The sequence below is a fragment of the Neolamprologus multifasciatus genome, chromosome 11, assembly GCF_963576455.1.
Source record: "Neolamprologus multifasciatus chromosome 11, fNeoMul1.2, whole genome shotgun sequence".
NCBI lineage: Eukaryota > Metazoa > Chordata > Actinopteri > Cichliformes > Cichlidae > Neolamprologus > Neolamprologus multifasciatus.
The window spans coordinates 5355871-5374805 of NC_140449.1; the positions used below are offsets into that span (position 1 = coordinate 5355871).

Genomic DNA, 18935 nt, shown 5'->3' on the forward strand with positions numbered 1-18935 from the left:
TTTTTCATTATTGTTCTGACTCACATTTGTCACGATGGTGATATCAGTTTCTATTAGTTGCTACAATGGGTGTGGTTTCACCTTATTTACCTGGTTGCTCAACAGGTGATAGGATCATTGAGGATGGAGAGGGTAAGTAGGGCTCAGGTATTTTCTGCTGACCGCCTCCTCTGGTCCTGTTCTCATCACTCATTGGCTCTTGGCAATGTCACGTTCACTGGCAATTCATTCATTTATTCGTTTATTCCATTTCCTTCGATAACATGATCACCCTGTTGTGTAGTGCTGTCACAAAAAAGTTTGGTTCCTTCTCTTGGATTTCTTTTTTTGGACAGCAAAAAAGTACAAGCAGCGTCATTCTTTGAAAAATGCGGTGTTTTATATTCTGGTCTCAGTATTTGACTACACAGGAAAAAACAATGAACCCACTCTAACCACACCAGCTTTCAGCTAACCAAATGCAGTTAAGTGTGACAAAAGAAACAGTTAAGAGAAAAAGACGCATTAAGCAGATAGATTATTTCATAGTGGCTGCACAGCCCTTCCTGCTGACATGCTTGGCCAGTTCTAAAATAGACCGGCTGTTAGAACAGCACATCTGTATTCCTTCCTCAAGTGAGTCAGTAGCTCTTTGATTCTCCACATTATTTGTTCAGTCGTTCGCCCATCCCTGGTACTTTCATTTATTGATAACCGTTCATTCTGTCATCTTATCACCCCCACCTTCTCCTCCTCCTACGCTAAGCTTGCTTCCAACCACTGACAAGGAAACTGCTGTGCGTACCTTGGCATGTACAGTAAAGCTGCTTGCGAAGTTCAAAATGTTGTGGGCCTACTTTTTTAGGGTCTCATTACAGTTGTTACTGTCTTGTGGAATGATTTGAGAATCCACCGTCACCGCAAACAGGAAGTGGAAACGCAGTACTCACACGTAACGATGTTTGGGGAATCCTCAGTGTGGTCATAGAAACACAGCTGGGTTCTGTGTGCCTCTCAGTGCTGAGAGGAAAAAGTGGGTCTTTCTCAGTGTGTGTGTGTGCGCGCGCATTGTCGTGTAGGCCAGCCGCACTGTAGAGCTCAGACATATGGTTTCCTGTCTGTGTTTAACTCGAATCAGAAACATCTCTTGCACATGGTGAAAGGCTGCGTAGACTTCAAGCACCTCTGTGATGAAGTACAGCTGTTTACTGTTCTCCTGCGTCAGTCTTCTTCTTCCCACCTTATTGACTAAACCGTATCTTTAAGTTGCTTTGTGCACATGCTTCAGCTAATGTGGGCAGGATGGTTACAAACTGAAACACATCAAAACACCTGCAAGCTGCATTTGCTAAGCCTGAGCTGCTGCTTTGTTTCCTTTAAATTCTCGCTTCATTTTTGTCCCTAACATGTAGCAATACCATGCAGAGGATTCATGAGCTTTGACAAGTCTCAGCCTCCTGACATTCAGTTGTCTACCTTTGTTGCATTGTGTCTGTATCTAGTCACTTTCAAAATCACAGCTTAGACAGGCTACACATGCCATCTTCATTAGGTAAGACTTGAAAAGTGCTATACAACATCAGTGCTTTCGATCTGAGATTCACACTCTCACGAAAAGATTGGAGACCAACTTGTGCCCAATGATACTTTGATCAATCCATGTTTTTTACTTTCATCTCAACATTTGAGGTGTGGCAGGTATACTGTTAGTTATATAACCATGTTAAAACAGGGGAAAAAGAAGTTAAAATGTGTGCTGCATTTGAAAGTAAACCTAGCTACAGTCTACAGCTAGGTAAAGTAGACTTTCTCCTAAAGTTTATTAAATGTCCTGGTGGATTGGCTCATGATAGGAAAAGAAATGACTCTGGGAAGTGTTATGCTGGAATTTTCTCATGTAGATTGTTAGATAATTTCAGTAAAACATGCAAGTTTATGTTTTGGTCCCTTACAGTACATCAACCTTAAATACCTTCTACCTGTGAATGTGATGATGAGCTTCACAAATCCAGCAAAAACATATTTGTTGCCACGATTTAGTGGGTTTTTGTTTCTACTCGAGCAAAACATGACGTGCACGGCCTCCTCAACAAACAGCAATTCCCCAGGGACAAAATGAGCTCTCATTTTTCACTCACTGCACACGTTTCATAAACATGCTGAGATCCTCATTTTCTCTTTAGTAAGTGAGAATGTTTTCTTCTTGTGTGCGGTCTGTGTGGGTTATAAAGCTGTCTGAAGTCTGATATCTGAATTCATCAGCTCCTCCTTCTGATTTTGGCAAGTTCAAGTGTTCTGTCAAGGATGTATACAGCACTTTGTGTAAATCGTAATCAATCTTTCCGAAACACACCCGCACACATACACACACACACTGAGATCCCGTAGGGTAAGGGTTGTGGTTCCTTCCTCCCATTGAGGATGCATGCAGCAGGAAGTCCTTGTTTGTTTGCTGGACCGCTGCCATGGCTTCCTCCCCTCCAAATACCTCACATTGTTCTGCCCCTGCGTTACATTCTTGTGACATGCTTGCAACAGCATTTGTGCATCTGGTTTATTGCTTGAGAGCAACACATGTGGATTCTCCCGAGTGAGAGTGAGCGTATTTGTGTCACAGTGAGGGAGTGAACATTGTGATCCCACAGCAGCGAACGCAAACAGGGCCCATTGTGTTCAGCGAGAGGCCTGTTAGGAGTAAATCAGATGGGGAAGTGTTTGCTGTGTTGTCACTGACACAGTGTGGTAAGATGACAAAATAGATCAGTGCTGCTGTTCATCAAAGCCACTTACAGCGAGATCCACAGCTGTGTCCACTTTAGAGATTTAGCCATGGGGTATTAGCCCTGCTAATCTTTCATGTTGGCTAAATAAAGCTTTAACGCTCCACTAATCATTATTTTTATAATAATAATGGCTCACATAGCTATACTGAGAGGTGTTGCCTATAATAAGGAAGCCACAGAAAATTATCACCTAAGCTTACTTAATTTCTCGATTCTGCAGAATTTTATATTCCTCATGATTGTATTTTTTTGGGGGGCTCATATTTTTACACTTCTCTGCATTCTCGCTAACCTTGTGTCCACATTCAACACCCGGCTGAAACAGCATAAAGATGTATGTGAATGCCAAAATCTACCCAACACTGACAAAGGGAAGCATTTATAGGCAGATATTTTGCTGCTGATGGTGAGGATTCAAGGAGCTTTATTGTCATTTCGTTCCACTTCATGTAAACGTGATGCAAATGACAATAAAGCCCCTTAAATCCTTGAATCCTTGAATCAAAACACTAGAAGGAGAGCAGATATTAGAGTACCTAAGTTCAGACAAACCAGACACAAGTCCTAATATAGATAGATGGACATATCCCCTGATGTGTCCTGTGTCATTGGCCACCCACTGTACAACCAACAAACGAAATGTAGCACTTTGGTTGGACACCAAACAGGATTTAAGATTCAAGACTTCTTATTGTCATTATGCAACCATAACACTGTATTATTGTAGGGTATTTACTAGTGATGGGTCGTTCGCGAACGAAATGGCTCTTAGAGCCGGGTCTTTGAAGTGAACGACGCGAGGTTTCTTTTTTTCTTTCTCTCACCCTCTCTCTCGCCCTTTTTTCCGCTAAACTCCGCACGGGCGGCCTGTACTTCAGTGTTGCCAACTCCTCAGTAAGGAAAATCGCTATTGGTTGTCCTAAAAGTCGCTAGAAGTCGCTAAATGACATCATCACCTAATTTGCATAATTGGTCATGCTAATGTAATTGTAACCTAGGCTGCTGGAGAGAGAAATAACATCGTGGACGAGACATAAAGTGAGCAAAAAACGTCCTAAATGCATTTAGAATTTATTTAGAACTACAAATTAAATTTCTTTTAGCAATTATTGTTTTTTGTAATGTCTTTCACGTCTGAAAACTCGCTAAATATAGCGACAAAGTCGCTAAGTTGGCAACACTGCTGTACTTTGCGCTGGGCAGAGGGGGGAGGGGCGTTAGTTACACTAGCAGTAGCACAGGAACAGAAAGAGCGAGGGACAACAAAGGTATAGTAATCATCCACTATTTTCAGTTGCAGATGATAAAGGATTCAGAAATCATGCATGCCCATATGACAGAGAATGTGCATCTTCTTTTTGTTTTAATATTTTAATTTATATTTAATTGTGTTGTGGTTTGCAGTGTTTTGTGTTGTTTCACGTTAAATTTGTTTAAAAGGAAAAAGCTGAAAATTTAAATAGTTAAAAGTTTAAAATGTAAATAGTTGTTTTTTGTATTATATGATTTATGTTTTACATTTTATGTGGAGTGAATAAATAAAGTATATTTATGGTGGCCCTTAGAGACAAAGCACGTACAAACTCAGAAGCACGTACAAACTCCAAAACACGTAAAAACTTAGGAGCATGTACAAACTACAAAACACGTAAAAACTCAGAAGCACGTACAAAAGACAACAGAAGTGCTCCAGGATGCAGGGCGCAGTGTTGAACTTTTGTTACCTAGTGGCTACACAAGCCAGGAAGTATCAACAACCGGATTTGGTGTGTGGTAGTAACAGGTAAATTATTATTTTTTTAATTATTTGAATAAATGTGAGTGCTTGTCTATAAATACACAAACAATACACACATGCTTTCTTTTTTTTTTTTTTTTTTTTTTTTTTTTTTTTTTGCCTGTCCCGTTTGGTTCTTTTGCCATCAGAATTATTGTCTAAAGGCGAAGAAAGATGCCCAACGGATTTTCTTTACCAAATTGACCATCCCAGCTTTGCCGTAATGGTCCATTTGATTCACCTTTTATTCTTTATTTTATTTTCACTTGCTGAATACGGGACAGACTTGACTGGGGGAAAGAAAAGGGAGAAAGAAAGAGGGGAAGAAAAACAGTTGAGAAGAGGGACGGGGGAGAAGGGCAAAAAACAAAAACCAACAGAATAAGCAGAAGAAAAAAAAAAAAAAAAAAAAATACATATATCGATCACCTGGATCACCTGTTGAGAAAGAAAAAAGAAAACAAGCAGAAGAAAACTGCTTGGGGGTGGGCACGCTACACGGAATCCCAATTACCATCAGGGTGTACACCTCACCCCCGGCGTCGTTGCCCACCTCTCAATTTTAAATACACGTAGACATTGAGGGCTAGCAGGAGGGACTATGCGCTTACCTGCTGCTCTCTGGCAGGTAGCTCCATGCCCTCCTGGGTTTTAAACGCACCTTAGAACACACATACATCAACACTACAATGAGCGGGTGGAGGGAGGTTAGGAGTCTTCTCTCACCCTCGTTCTCTGCTTTCTGCTGGAGCAGGGGGGCTAGGAGGAGGAGTTGGCCGTCCGACTGGGGTCCGGAGTGTGGGGCCTCCCTGCTGCTGCGGAGTCGGGGCGGTCTGCTTCTCCCCACTGCAGGGAAAAGGGTAACACAACCTGGGTCTGGGTGCGGTTCCCCCCTCCAGGGGCAAGGGTACCTAGACCCGGTTCGTAGAGTACGCTTGGGGAGTGTGATTGTGTGTACAGCGTCTCTTTATGTCTGTCTCCACGTTGGTTGAGTGTGGAGTAAGTGCATATGAGAGCATGAGGGTGGGAATGGATGTTTGTATCTGTGTGTGCCTGTATGTCTGTGTCTATATGTCAGGTTGGGTATCAGATGCCACCTCTCTGAGGACAGCTCAGGCCCTCCAAGGTTTGGAGGCCTATCTCCCCCCACCACTTCCCCTGCCGGGGGCGGACTCCCTCAGACGTCGGTGCGTTGGTGGTTCTTTGTGTCCGGGGGTGGGCGTCCGGGTACACACCGGCTCACTCCTTGGCGGCTGCTTATCGGGGCCTGGAGCCTGGGGCTCGCTTGGGCCACTTCGGAGGTGGGGTGCCCCCGGCCTCTCGGCCTGGGGCTCGGTCACTCAGGCACAGCTGGCTGCCGGCGGAGCTCACGGGCACGTCACTGCAGCCCCCCCTGGCTTCTGCTCCGTGGCTGCTGGGTGACCCCTCATCTGGGACTCTCCTCAGCTCTTTCTGGGACAGTGGCGCGGCTGCCCCTCTGTTGGTCTTCCTTGGTCTCTTGTGTTCTGGGGGCCTCTGGATGTCTGGGGTTTTGATCTCCTCCATACCTGCTTCATGCCCTGGAGGACGGGGCAGTGGCCCCCCACACCCTCTAGCAGATCATTACATGAGGGAACCTTTTAAGAAAACAAGCGCGTCCATGCTCACAGGTGTACACACGGGTGATCACACACACAAACTACACCCTTTTTGGCTCCTACCTCAATGCACACTGTGCTGTCGATCTTACGTGCTGCACAATAATGTTTAATATTTAGTATTTACTGTCATATTCCCATATATCATTGTGATGTGGTTTATTGTATTACTCTCGTTTTCTTCTGCTTGTTTTCTTTTTTCTTTCTCAACAGGTGATCCAGGTGATACACACATGCTTTCAATTGTGTAATTTAAGTGATCTAGGTAGCTCTGTTTTGGAAGTTCAGTTAACGCTAGAAATGTGTTTTGGAGTTTGTATATGCTTTAGAGTTTGTACGTGCTTTTTCTCTAGTGGCCATATATAAACATATATAAATAAAACCACCTTTTTTACATTAGTAATTCCTTTTCTGCATAATTTTATATTATTGTTAATGATTAAATAATTAAAGCAACAAAACAACCTGAAGATCCGGTTCTGAGCCGAAAGAGCAGGCTCTTTTTAGTGAGCTGAGCCGAAAGAGCCGGATCTCTAAAAAGAGCCGGGAATCCCATCACTAGTATTTACCTCACAATATAAAGTGCCTTAAGGCAGCTATAAGTATAAATACAAAACATGACATATTCAATTCAATTCAACTCCATTTTATTTATACAGCGCCAAATCACAACAACAGTCGCCTCAAGGTGCTTTATATTGTAAGGTAGACCCTTCAATAATACAACAGAGAAAAACCAAACAATAATATAACCCCTTATGAGCAAGCACTGTGGTGACAGTGGGAAGAAAAAACTCGCTTTTAACAGGAAGAAACCTCCGGCAGAACCAGGCTCAGGGAGGGGCGGGGCCATCTGCTGCGACCGGTTGGGGTGAGAGGAGGAAAACAGGATAAAGACATGCTGTGAAAGAGAGCCAGAGATTAATAACAAGTATGATTCAGTGCAGAGAGGTCTGTTAACAGATACTGAGTGAGAAAGGTTACTGAAAAAGAAACACTCAATGCATCACGGAAATCTGTGAACATAAAACACGGTGTGTGTGTGTGTGTGTGTGTGTGTGTTATATACATATGTACAGTGTTGGGGAGTAACGGAATACATGTACCGCCGTTACGTATTTGAAATACAAAATATGAGTAACTGTATTCCGTTACAGTTACCGTTTAAAAAGGTGGTATTTAGAATACAGTTACTTTGTTGAAATAAATGGATTACACGGCGGTACTTCCCTGTTTCATATTGTCACGGGTCAGGACTGTTTGGGTTTTGTTTGACAGCTACGTTCTGTTGTTCCAGGTGGCAGCGTTACGGTTGCCATGGTTACAGGGTGCCGCTCTCTCTCTGCGTGTTTCCTGGGTGAGAGAGGACTTTTTGTTGTTGTTGTGCTAAGCTAATAGGCAGAATGCTACAGGTATAGCTCTAAAGAATGTAGAATCATAGGCAGTGTAGTCCGTGCTGCAGGGAGAATGGACTGTCATACACGTTATGTGTCTGTGAGCGAGGGAGGGAGAAAAAGGAAAAGTACGAGCTGTCATCGAGCAAAAACGGGAGCTGGAAGCATGTAAATATAATAATAACCACTGCAGCCAAGAAGAGTGCCTGACGAGCCCAGTTGTAAGTAAGCTATTAAGACTCGACTGTACACCGTGTTCGTGTTTTCCTCCAAAAACAATAAGTTCCGTTGGAGCAGCCTTTCAACGCCTCTCTCTGTCTCTCGCTAGCGAAGTTGACCCAGACAACAAAGTAAAGCTAGTTTTCGGCTACGAGCCTGCACAGAACCCACCGTATTAGCCAGAGGTCCCTTTACTACGGTTCGGAGCCGCGGACCTTCAGTAACAGTAATAAATCACAGCAATAGTACATTCATGTAGTTGTAAACAGCATGATAATATATTAAGTAATCCAAAGTATTCAGAATACGTTACTCTCATTGAGTAACGTAACGGAATACGTTACAGAATACATTTTGGGGCATGTATTCTGTAATATGTAATGGAATACATTTTAAAAGTAACCTTCCCAACACTGGTTATTAATAAGTGTATATTAAAGACTGGCTTCCAGAAAACAACAACAAAATTGGCCCAAAGCTATTGCAAATCGTACCAAATCTCACTTTTGAATACTCATTTTGACTCCCTGCGTTTTCTCAGTCACTGTGCCAAGAGCATAAAAAGTGGTCAGAGATGATCCCTTGCACCCTGACAAGGCTGAACTTCTTTATCTGAAGTGACAGTTGCTTTTAATTATGAGCCTTGTAAAAATGATTTGGCACGGACTAACACCGCCTTCCAGTCAGTATCAGCTGCACATGTGTTTTGACGCTTGTGGATTATTTTGAGTGAGAGGGGAGGATAGTAAATACTGCCTTGCCATATTATCTATTTTTTTATGCTGTATTCACAGCTGTGTTCTTGTGAAGCTACAATCAATTGATTTTTTTTACTTACGGTATATTTTTGCACAGATGTCGCCTGGTCTCTTCCAAGTAATCTCTTCCTTTATTTTGGCATCGCTCATGATAAACGCTATTTCCTCATGACATGGAGAGGGGATTTTTGGTGCCAGTGAGGTCTCTATTTTGATGACAACGATAACAATAGATAAAAGTGGGAAATGGAAAAAATAATGATAATTACAATGGCTTCTTTATCCAGCTTGAAAAAAAAGGAAAGAGAAGACGACATATAAAACTGACCTTTTTTCCAAGATGTGCTTTTTTAAATCCTTCCTCCTTAACTATGGAATCTTGGCTTGTCATCAGTGAGTACATCAGTCATTCAGTTACACAGCAGAGCGCTTTATAGAGAAATGACTCAAGCAGGCCAGCTCTTAGACCCATAAAAAGAAGGAAATGGGAAGGACAGTGTGAGACTAAAAGAATGGTAGCCAGAACAGACACTGAGATGGGAAGATGAGATGGAAACAGAGCAAGTTGGAGGAAGGGGATGTTGGAGCTAAAGAGATATGAACCATGTTTATGGTGTAGTCTGAGCTTTGGAGCCTGCTGTTACCATAACAAGTAAATAGTAAGTATGATACTCAGTTTTAGTTGGTGTTACCAGCCTGTCTGCGGCTGGTGAAGCATGGCCACAATCACACACACACATAATATGATACCAGCCTGGATAAAGCCAGGTTATTTTTACACATTTGGGAGGATTCAGACTCCACCAACAGTTTAAGTCTCAAATCAAATATTCTGACATGAATATTTATTTATTAAATGGACATGTGACTCTAACGCCAAAGCTACAGTTACTTCTTTTTTTGGTTTGTTTGTTTTATTCTGTTGAGGAAGCAGATGTCCATATCAAAAGACAAATTATCACTATACAGGGTGGGCCATTTATATGGATACACCGTAATAAAATGGGAATGGTTGGTGATATTAAAGTTCTGTTTGTGGCACATTAGTATATGTGAGGGGGCAAACTCCTCAAGATGGATGGTGACCATGGTGGCCATTTAGAAGTCGGCCATCTTGGATACAACTTTTGTTTTTCAATAGGAAGAGGGCCATGTGACACATCAAACTTATTGGTAATGTCACAAGAAAAACAATGGTGTGCTTGGTTTCAACGTTACTTTATTCTTTCATGAGTTATTTACAAGTTTCTCTTTGTTCACAGCCATTGACATGTCGAAGAGGTTAACACATGAGGAGCGGATTGAAATTGTGTTGATATCTGGTGAACGCAGTAACCGGATCATTGCAGCACATTTCAATGCAAGACACCCTACGAGACCACCCATCTCCCATGCTACAGTTAGCAAACTGCTTGCTAAGTTTCGTGAAACTGGTTCAGTGTTGGATTTGCCAAAATGTGGACGCAAGAAAACTGTCACTAATTAAGAAACGTTAGTGGCTGTCCTAGCTTCATTCAGCAAGAGCCCACAGCGTAGAACTCGCTGCATGTCACTGGAGAGTGGCGTTAGTCGGTACAACGATAGTGGGTCCATTCTTCATCAATGGAAACCTCAAGGCCACTGGATATTTGAAATTGCTACATGATGATGTGTTTCCCTCTTTATGCACTGAAGCTGGCACGTTCCCTGAGTTTTTCCAGCAAGATGGTGCTGTGTGAAGAGTGGGAGAAGAGGGTTGCACTGACAATCAAACACAATGGGCAGCACATTGAACACATTTTATAAGTGGTCAGAAACTTGTAAATAACTCATGAAAGAATAAAGTTACGTTGAAACCAAGCACACCATTGTTTTTCTTGTGACATTACCAATAAGTTTGATGTGTCACATGGCCCTCTTCCTATTGAAAAAACAAAAGTTGTATCCAAGATGGCCGACTTCTAAATGGCCACCATGGTCACCACCCATCTTGAGGAGTTTGCCCCCTCACATATACTAACGTGCCACAAACAGGACTTTAATATCACCAACCATTTCCATTTTATTACGGTGTATCCATATAAATGGCCCACCCTGTACAATGGCTACCGTGGTGATCAAGTTTGCTAGAAGACATAAATGGGCATGAGTCATGTTTCCAGCCAGGTCAATATTCAATCTATTAACAAGTACCTTATAACACAATGCAAGTGTATTGTAATATTGAGTATTTTTAATCTGATAAATATTGCATACAGCTGGAAATGTTGTTCTCTTTTGGCCTTTATCTGCCTTCAACTATATTATAATGTGTTATAAATATTTGACTAATGACATTTCAGGTATCATTTCAGGATATCGACCATATTTTCTTTTTTAACCCTTTAAGACCTACCATAGAACCAAGTCCGCCAGAGCTTATATTATATTTTTACATGTTGTAGTGCCATTTTTGGGAGCATTTCAAGTTGCTATACATCAATACAACCATTATAGCCCAAATTTTAATAATGCATTAAGTGCATAGTAATTACATAAATTTCAAAAAAGTGAAATAAACTACAAAAAAATTGAAAATCATTTTTGGTTTTTTAACATATATTTCTAGTTAGAGAAATTTAAGAGGCTTATCCCTCAAAACTGTAAATACAAAAAAGTTGCACAAAATAGTTTCCCACCACAGGAAATTTATTTTGAGTGCCTTCATAGTTTTATTTTTGAAATACACCAATTTTTATATACTGCAGGAAAAATGAAAATAAATATTATAATGCAAATTTGCAAAAAAACAGCATGTGCATTCCAACGTAGGAAGTGTTACGAACAGCTAATCGGATCGACAAAGTGTGTTTCTGGAATATTATGTTTTTGTTGCTGCAAGCGCTTTTTATGCAATTTTTGCAAAGCTATATGTGGAAGGAAACCATGACCTAGGACAAGCTAATGGCATAAGATGTAAGTACAACTCCTCTGGTTTCACATGCAAAAAAAATTATTGCGCTAGCTTATGTGGTTGCAGTGCTACCGGGATTTTAAAATAGTTACGCAAAACAGAGCGTCCCTGCTCCGACCGGCTTTAAAGGGTTAATAAATAAGACAGAATAATACTTTGTTAATAAGCATTTCATAAGGATCTGTGGCTAGCATCTTACTTTTTGACCTTTTAACACAACATTTTAATATATTCATTATTCACATAATAGCATCAACTCTTTAATAATAACAAAAAACTTAATGTTACAAAGCACTCAACCAAACAATAATGAAAACAGGTTTTTGTATGATATAATGACATAACACAGATATTGTGGCTTAATGCTGACCCAGACAAACTCTGTTAAATCCTGCCTTAAGAGGTAGAGCAAAACAGCAACGCTGAGCGTTGTAAACCTAGTCCTGGAATTAAAAGAGGCGAAAATGGTTGGCAGTTAAGTGGGTAACTACCACACCTTAAACAAGGTAGTTGCAGTAGGCTAACGTTAGATTTTAAAAAAAGAACTTACTTCCTTATGTTTCTTTCGGTTGGAGGTGGAATTGTTTGACGCTGAGAGCAGCTTGGTTTGCATTGCACGGTCAGATTTCGTCCATCCCTTACTTCTTTAAATAAGAAGTGTCAGAATTTCCAAGTAAGAAATGTATTCCTTTCCGTGCACTGGTGGTTCTGTTGTGCTGGCTCCGGGTCCATTGTGTAGCTGACTCCACCAACATTTAACAGGACGCTTATATTAGAGCCTCTTATTTCGTGTTTTGTTACCGTTTCCGGCAATGAGTGGAATTGCCAACATTAGAGAGGGGATAGCCTAACATATGAAAAAACCACCATGTAATCCATTAATTTCAACAAAGTAACTGTATTCTAATTATCACCTATTTAAGCATTAACTGTAATGGAATACGGTTACTCATATTTTGTATTTTAAATATGTCACACCGGTACATGTATTCAGTTACTCCCCAACACTGGTGCTACAGTATCAATCATAAACCTACTGGAGCACTCTCTTATCAGTTTCTGGCCAAAACTCCCTTGTCTAGACATCATAAAGCTATCACTTGTTAAACATTACATCATCCCTCACTCGATACCTGTTATAGGCTCCATACCTGTGTTATGTTTGGTTCAGCAAATGCATTAGGAACAGGCAAAGCTGGGAGCTTTCTTTCAGAGAGCGGTGAGGAGAATTTACACCACATTTGCTTTTAAATCTGAACCCTGAGCTTTCCATGACGTGACCAGATAATTACCAAAATCAGGGGCTATGAATGGAAATGTTCAAACAAATCAGGATGAATACTGATATTTAAAGTGTTTTGCTGGCACAGTGAACAATCTGGCACAGTGGAAGCCCTGTTGGAAGTCTGCTTCTGCTTACACTATGTTTATAATGGCTGCCATCTATCCACCCATCACCTGTTTTAAACATGAAATCATGTCTGGCTCTGTCTTTTTTCCAGTGAAAATAGTTCCTCTTTAAAATCCAGCTCGTAACTTCACTAAGCTTAGTAAGCAAGTATGTAATTAGCAATTGGTCAAAGCATTAAAAGTGTGATTCAGAGATGGCAGGTTCAGTAATCCCAGAATTCACTTCCTGACACACGAATACGCACTGATGATGTGAGTAATTACAGGCCGGAGGCAGGGATGCCTGCATTTGGCCAAATTATGTGTCAAACCTCTTTAAACGCCGCCTGAGAACACTTTGGCATCCTGATTGGAAAAGGCAACATGATTGTAATTGCCAGTTTGTCTTGACACTGCGTGATTGGCTGTTTCTACCTGAAACACACACCCTTACACACTCCAAACATGGCTGCAAGACAACAAGGAAATAAACTTAAAACCCCAAAAACCTCTAAGCAGTCTTAAAACCCTTAAAGCATACACACGTGTACAGACACTAGGAATTTGAGTAGAAATGCTATGTCTGACTGGCTGGCTGGCTTATTTTGCAACTAACTTTACTACTGGTCTTTTGAAGTTGTCTCAAGCCTAAAAAAAAAACACTGCATGAGCTTGTTTTGGGTATTTTTGATTCACTGCATCTGCGGTTTTGCCCGAAGTGATCTCAAAAAGTTTTAGTGCTGTATGCCCACATACACAAATACACACCTACACGCTCACAACCACAAAAATGAACACAATACTCGTTCCTCTTTTACTTTGCTGAAGAGAAAGCACATCAGGCTTTTTAAATCGGACAGTTAATGACGCTCTGTGATGTGGGCCCAGCAGTTCGCAAGTAACAAAGATCAGAGCGAGCGTTGACATGACAAATAGTAGATTTTTATCTAATGTAATGGTTTAGTTTTTGCTGGGCGACGTCACAAATAATATGTGTGTTTATGCAGCTCTAAAGCTGACAAAATACAGAAGTGTAGGCTATCAGATCAGTGTCTGTCTAGTTAAACTGAAACCAAACACACAGAAAACAAGACATTCCAGCAGACAGCTGTAGCCAGTCCTAAATCTGCTATCTGTAGCTAACAAAGTGAGCTCGTTAAGACTAACTACAGGTTCACAAGCTTGCATTTTTGTAGCATTATTATTGTCTTTGTCTTCTTCAGCAAGTTCCCTCTTCAACGCTTGGGACAAAAACAAGTGTTTTATAGCCTTTGTGCACCACCACAGTGGCTCTTAGGTCAAACTATTAATGTATGATTGAAGTGGCTTTGTGCACTTGGCTTTAATTCAGTTAATTACAAAAAATTACATAAACTCCTTAAGGATTACAGCAGGCTACCATTTTTAGAGTTTCAACATTCATAACATAAATTCAAAGAAACTTGAATGGAAAATGTTTGGAGCCTAAAGTCTAGAACCCATAGACATCACTAAATGCTCAAAAGTCCAGCAACTGGCTCAATTCAATACATTTCTATTTATATGTCACAAAATCACAATGCCAGTTACTTCAGGGCACTTTATAGAGATAGAGAAAACCCCAAGAATCAGACAACTTGGCGACAGTGGGAAAAAAAAAAAAAACATACTTTGAAGAAACTTCCAGCAGAACCAGGCTCAGTGAGGTGCAGCCATCTGCTGTAACCGTTTAAACAAGACGGGATGCTACAGAGTGGTCAACATGGGCAATTCCTAACGTTTTTGAGACATTAGTATAAAAAAAAGGTTAATTTTCTCATTTTGAACATTTGATATGTGAATAAATGTTTTCAAATAATTGCATTCTCTTTCTATTTACATTTATACAGCATGCCAACTTTTTTGGAATTTGGATTGTAATAAACAATAGTTCTACAACTATGAAGCCACGTGAAGGCTGTATCAGAGTTAGGAAGCCTCACATTACTGGGCTTATCTTCAGAGAAGGAGGGAATATACACATGTGAGATTAGTAATGTTGAGGAGATGCTGATTAATTACACCATTATTCGAATAAGTCAAGGAAATACACACATGACTGTGTTAACAAGACTTTGTTCATGAAATAAGAGAAATGTGGAAACAATGTGCTTTAGTGCATAGTGTCTGCAGATGTACTGTATGCGCACACAGGTTGCCTGTTGATTGTTTGCCATGTGAACGCTCCAGGACATTTTGGTTTACAATTTGCTCAATTTTGTGTCCTACTGAACATCTAGGTAGCTTGCTAAAAAGGCCAGTGCATAGTGCATTTAACTGTATTTAAATGGACAACAGTTCTCTGCTTTCCAGATGTGGAACCATTCTTATTCATGGCCAGTAGAGGTAGTCAGTTAGTGTCTGGTTTAACAGAGGTTTCAGCTCCCTTGTTCTATGACCTCAGTACATACTTTCCTGATAAGTTTATTACCCAGTTTCAAGTATTACTGAACACAACAGCACGTTCAGTGTGTAAATGATGGTCCCCAGTAGAGCCTAAAAGGGCAATAAAGTTTATTCTTAGATAGACATGCAGTATCTTAGAAATCTTGGTTGTCAGACAAAACACTGAGCAGACTTCACAACAGTTAGATTCAGTCATGTGTGGCTGAGTCTACATTTTATACATAGTCAGTGATTACATTCAGTCTATGATATACAGAAGAATTCACAGAGTATCAAAGCTCGAAGTTTTTATTTTTGCTCTATATGCTGATGTTTTCTTTGTATACTTTGAGCCTCTATAGTGCTCACTAATACATGTACTGTAAGTGGAAAATCTTACTGCAAAGTAGATGTAGGGTGGAGCATTTTCTTCAATGGTCAGTCCTTGGCCTGACCTCCTTCAGCTCGCCAATGTGGCAGCTTCGCTCAGGAGGGTAATGTTCCCTTGGGACTATGAGTGAGACACTCTTTGAAAAGGTGCCCGGCTAGAGCAGATCAGTCCAGGCCAGGCCGACGCAAGACAGACAAGCTTTTGACTGTTCTTTCACTGCCGCTGGAGCTCCGAGGCTTGGCTGCCATTCTGTCCCAGCTGGCAGTCAGAGTCAGTGGATGGAGTTAATGCTATAGCTCACAAGGCTATAAAGCCTGCTCAAACTGTGAACCTTCTGACTGCACAGTTAGGTTCCTGAAGAGATCAGAAACCAAAAGGTTCAAACTTGCACTTCTTGTTATGATGGACAGTAAAAGATTTAAAGCTGTCTGTGGAGTGGGGAACACAATGATGTTTTTATAGTGCAGGGTTTAAGAATGATTTCCCTGTGGTGGCAGTGGGAGGAAACTGACGTGTGCTGCTGTTGCATCCATCGCACAGAGCACAGAAACTAGCCTGCGTGTCCTTTTCAGCGAAGGTCGACCCCGGTTTCATTTTAAAGAAAGATCTACTAATTAGTAATAGGTGCCGAAAAAGTTGTGTGAAACTAACACGAGCTGTAAGTACAAGCTGTTCAAATGCAAAAGTTACTTTTCCAGAATCCACTGATCACTGTAGGTTGTTAATGCAGCTCACCAAATCAACAATACCAACTAGAATCACATCAGCATCATAAAACAGTCTAGTGAAAAACTGACTTTGCATTAATAGCTTCATGACAGTCCCGAGAAGACTATTATGCTCATTCTTTAACAGAGCTCTGACTCACGTTGGCGGTTTCAAAAATATCTACATCTTCCCACCTTAGCCTCAGATAGCTAAGGAAAACTCTGAGCAAACCTGAAGGCGTTTTGTGCAGCAGGGAGATTTTTTTTTTGTTTTAATAGCATGACAGCAAATGATGGTGAGTCATTTTTTAACAATATTCTTAACGTATCTTCATAGCTGACTTTCATGATTCAGTTCAAAGTCCACCCACGAGCAGTTTAGCTCTTACATGGGGAATTTTTGCGTTCTGCTACTATCTCGATACATTTCCATTTCTGATGTCACACAACCTTATGTTATCGTTGTGCGTCTTCTTTCTCAGTTGGGACTCATGAGCTTACGCATCTCATGCTCACACTTTTTTCATGTTTTTCATCTTCTCTCCCCAGCTGTGGATCCAACTCCAGATCCACTGGAGTCCAACCACGCTTTGATGTCTGCAGTTCTGGCGAGCATGCTGCCCCTGCTGGTGATGGTGATTGCGTTTTTTGGAATGTTCTACTGGTGCAGAATCCATCGGCGGAGGCGTCCCAACCGCCAATGGGAGAGCAGCTTTAACTTTAAGCGCAAGCCGATAGCCGGTGGGCTGGACTGCAGTGACGCCTGCGCCATCATGACAGATGACGATAAGTCCGACAGCAGCTCGACTCATGCCAACAGCCTGAACCACAACACAGAGCCGCTGCCTATAGAGCTGGATCTGCTGGTATGCAAACATATTTGATACATATGTGGAGCTGTGCTGCTTCAAACTCTAATCTTAACTTTTGCTTGTGTCCCAGGTGGGAAAGGGTCGCTTTGCTCAGGTATACAAGGCTAAATTGAAGCAGACTACGTGGAATCAGTTTGAAACAGTAGCTGTAAAGATCTTCCCCTACGAAGAGTACGCCTCCTGGAAGAACGAGAAGGACATTTTCTCCAACACAGACCTCCGACATGAGAATATCCTCCACTTCCTGACAGCTGAGGAGCGGAAGGTGGAGAAACAGTACTGGCTTATCACGGCCTTCCACCCCAGAGGAAACCTACAGGTGAGTGCACCTGGGAATATGAAAGCGGTATTACTTTAGTTTGTAACTTCTCAAAATGCTAATACACCGTCACATCTCTGTCTTCTAGGAGTACCTGACACATCACGTGATCAGCTGGCAGGAGCTGCAGGTGTTCAGCAGCTCTCTGGCACGGGGTGTTGCCCACCTCCACAGTGATCGCCTCCCCTGTGGAAGCCCTAAGGTTAGAGATCACAAGTCATATTTAGCAGTAGGGCAGCAATCCATCCATGTGACTGCTATTAGCCACATTAGCAGCATTCAGATGACACTTGTTCCAATAAAAACACTTCAGCCTTTCTTCACCTGTTATGAGTACTGCTGTCCATCAAGTTTTTAGCAAATATTAACTGGATACATCGAATTGTTACAGTGAGACGATGGCATTAATTCAGTTCAGTTAAATTTAGTTTGTGCAGTGTAGAAAGTACAGATCCTACACTGTACAAAAAAACTCATAATCTCTGTTAGGAAGAACTCCCTTTAAACAAACAGAAAAAAATACAAAGTACAGGAGGGAGCAAATAACAGTGAATAACATGCAGGGAGTGAGATGAAGGGAGGTCCTCACAGCAGCCCAAACCTGTAGCACTCTTAGAATTAAGTAAAAATGTCAAATGTAAAGCCAAGAGGGACTTTCTCAGCATCAAATCACAGCTAGATGAAGGTTTTCTAAAAGACACAGGACACAGTGCTTAATGCCTGGTGACACTAGGGGAAAAGTCAGCAGGTCAACATCCTGTAACTCAGGCTACATACATCGTGTTATCTCTTTACCATTTTGATCTCTGCTTTCATGCTTATTATTTTTATTCATTTGGATGATCAAGTATCTGTTATTCTCCTAGGTGCCGATAGTCCACCGAGACCTGAAGAGCTCCAACATCCTGGTGAAAAACGACGGGACGTGCTGCGTTTGTGACTTTGGCCTGGGACTCTGTCTGGACAGCAGCCTGTCAGTGGATGAGCTTGCCAACAGTGGACAGGTTAAATATCATTATGGATTCCTCTTTTTAACAAATGGTCTTTGAACACAACCGCCAAGAGATATCAAAAGCATGCAAATATCTGTGGTAATAGATTTGTAGCTGTCATATCTCACCATATCTGATGAGATATGAGCGGGTTGTGTTTATTTTGCCTTCCTCCTACTTCCCCCGAGAATGTGTTTGATTGTTTGCTGACAAAAGAAAACTGACAGACTGAACAGTAATCAAGTGATGAAGGAAGAGGCTTTGTTGTGACATGCAAACTCTTCAAGTCAGTCTAGTTCAGTCTGTCAGCAAGGCATTGGTCATGCTTCATGTTTAATGAATAATAAATCGAAAGTTGCAAGAGCACTGACAACCTTTCTATT

At 41.3% G+C, this 18935-nt stretch overlaps 1 protein-coding gene across 2 annotated transcripts in view; it reads left to right on the top strand.

The window, feature by feature from the left end:
• tgfbr2b (transforming growth factor beta receptor 2b) overlaps positions 1 to 18935 on the top strand; it is a 42080-nt gene that overhangs the window by 11785 nt on the left and 11360 nt on the right. Inside the window, exons 4-8 of one of the 2 annotated variants that reach the window (XM_085178406.1) lie at positions 106 to 132; positions 16919 to 17235; positions 17312 to 17560; positions 17649 to 17762; positions 18427 to 18564. In XM_085178406.1, the coding sequence (XP_085034532.1) occupies positions 106 to 132; positions 16919 to 17235; positions 17312 to 17560; positions 17649 to 17762; positions 18427 to 18564 (845 nt within the window). The remainder of the gene's footprint in view (positions 1 to 105; positions 133 to 16918; positions 17236 to 17311; positions 17561 to 17648; positions 17763 to 18426; positions 18565 to 18935) is intronic. The other variant, XM_085178408.1, reaches the window with a different exon arrangement.